The sequence below is a fragment of the Eimeria mitis genome, genomic scaffold (genome assembly GCF_000499745.2).
Source record: "Eimeria mitis Houghton genomic scaffold, Emh_scaff650, whole genome shotgun sequence".
In the NCBI taxonomy this organism is placed as follows: Eukaryota; Apicomplexa; class Conoidasida; order Eucoccidiorida; family Eimeriidae; genus Eimeria; species Eimeria mitis.
The window spans coordinates 14,781-16,597 of record NW_013574658.1 but is presented as its reverse complement, the minus strand read 5'-3'; the positions used below and the strand labels follow the sequence as shown (position 1 = coordinate 16,597).

At 49.3% G+C, this 1,817-nt stretch overlaps 1 protein-coding gene across 1 annotated transcript; it reads left to right on the top strand.

Annotated features, from left to right (window-relative positions):
* Positions 1-260: 260 nt before the first annotated feature.
* Positions 261-596, top strand: EMH_0018740 (uncharacterized protein; the record flags this gene model as incomplete). Its single annotated transcript, XM_013501211.1, has 1 exon — positions 261-596. The coding sequence occupies one exon, from the start codon at positions 261-263 to the stop codon at positions 594-596; it is 336 nt and encodes a 111-aa protein (XP_013356665.1).
* Between the last annotated feature and the right edge of the window lie 1,221 nt (positions 597-1,817).

Below are 1,817 nucleotides of genomic sequence, written 5' to 3'. Positions count from 1 at the left end.
TGCTGCTGCTGCTGCTGCTGCTGCTCCGGTTGCTGCTGATGCAGCGGCGGGGGAATTCCTGCTTTCGCTAGTTTTATAAACTCTTTATCATGGGGGCCCCCCATCTCTTCTATCGGTGCAGTACCCACTGGGGGCCCCCCCCCCTTCTCTGCTTCAGCAGCAGCAGCAGCAGCAGCAGCAGCACCAGCAGCAGCAGCAGCAGCAGCAGCAGCAACCGGGGAACCCTGCTGCTGCCGCTGCAGCCGCATGCGCCCAAAACGATGCAGCCACTCAGCCCCGCTCCGGTACATCACCGTTGCCACCTAAGCAGCAGCAGCAGCAGCAGCAGCAGCAGCAGCAGCAGCAGAAGCAGCAGCAGCAGCAGCAGCAGCAGCAGGAGTAGGATAGGAGTAGAAGGAGTTAATGCAGCAGCAGCAGCAACAACAGCAGCAAATGTTGCAGCAGCAGCAGCAGGCAGCAACAACTGCAGCAGCAACAAGAGCGTCAGAGGCGCCCAACACCACCCAAATCAGCAACAGCAGCAGCAGCAGCAGCAGCAGCAGCAGCAGCAGCAGCAGCAGCAGCAGACCTGTCTGGCGAGGTTCATCCCCACATAAGGAAAGGCCTTGCCGTAGTAATTACCCCCAGCAAAATTTGGATCCGACATCTGAAAACATTTTTCAAGCAGAAGACGGCATACGAGATACATCGGTGACTGGAGTTCAGACGTGTGCTCTTCCGATCTTTTAGGGTTTAGGGTTTAGGGTTTAGGGTTTTAGGTATAGGGTTTAGGGTTTAGGTTTTAGGGTCTAGGGTAGGGTTTAGGGTTTAGGGTTTAGGGTTTAGGGTTTAGGGTTTAGGGTTTAGGGTTTAGGGTTTAGGGCTTAGGGTTTAGGGTTTAGGGTTTAGGGTTTAGGGTTTAGGGTTTAGGGTTTAGGGTTTAGGGTTTAGGGTTGTAGCGAAGGATGTTTGTGGTGAGGGTTTGATGTGTGTCTTTGGGGGTGCTGATATAGGGTTTACTAGGGTTTAGGGTTTATAAGGGTTTACTAGGGTTTAGGGTTTATAAGGGTTTACTAGGGTTTAGGGTTTATAAGGGTTTACTAGGGTTTAGGGTTTATAAGGGTGTATAAGTGCCTAGAAGGGTTTTATAAATGCATAAAAGGGTTTAGGGTTTAGGGTTTAGGGTTTAGGGTTTACGAGTATTTGTCTTTGTATAAAACGAAAGGCAATGGCGGTGGGGTTGCTATATAAACCACCACTAACAGCAGCAACACAGTAAACCCTAGAGGGATAGAGACAACCCCAAGAGAGAGCCTGCAGCGCCCCCATGCTGCTGCCTACTGCTGCGTGTATTTCTTCTATTTGCAGATAGTCTGATACACAGAACAAGGGTTTAGGGTTTAGGGTTTAGGGTTTAGGGTTTAGGGTTTGGGGGTTGGGGGTTGGGAGTTGGGGTTTGGGGGGGTGGGGGTGGTGAGGTGTAGGAGAGGTTTTTAAGGGTTTTTTAGGGTTTATAATTAGGGTCTATAATTAGGGTTTATACTTTTTTCAAGCAGAAGACGGCATACGAGATACATCGGTGACTGGAGTTCAGACGTGTGCTCTTCCGATCTTTTAGGGTTTAGGGTTTAGGGTTTAGGGTTTTAGGTATAGGGTTTAGGGTTTAGGTTTTAGGGTTTAGGGTTTTGGGTTTAGGGTTTAGGGTTTAGGGTTTAGGGTTTAGGGTTTAGGGTTTAGGGTTTAGGGTTTAGGGTTTGAGCATGAGCTGGGTGGCGGGGGTTCAGCAGGCGAGATGTTTTCTTCGTTATTTCTTTTTGCTTTTGTTTTATATTTTGTTT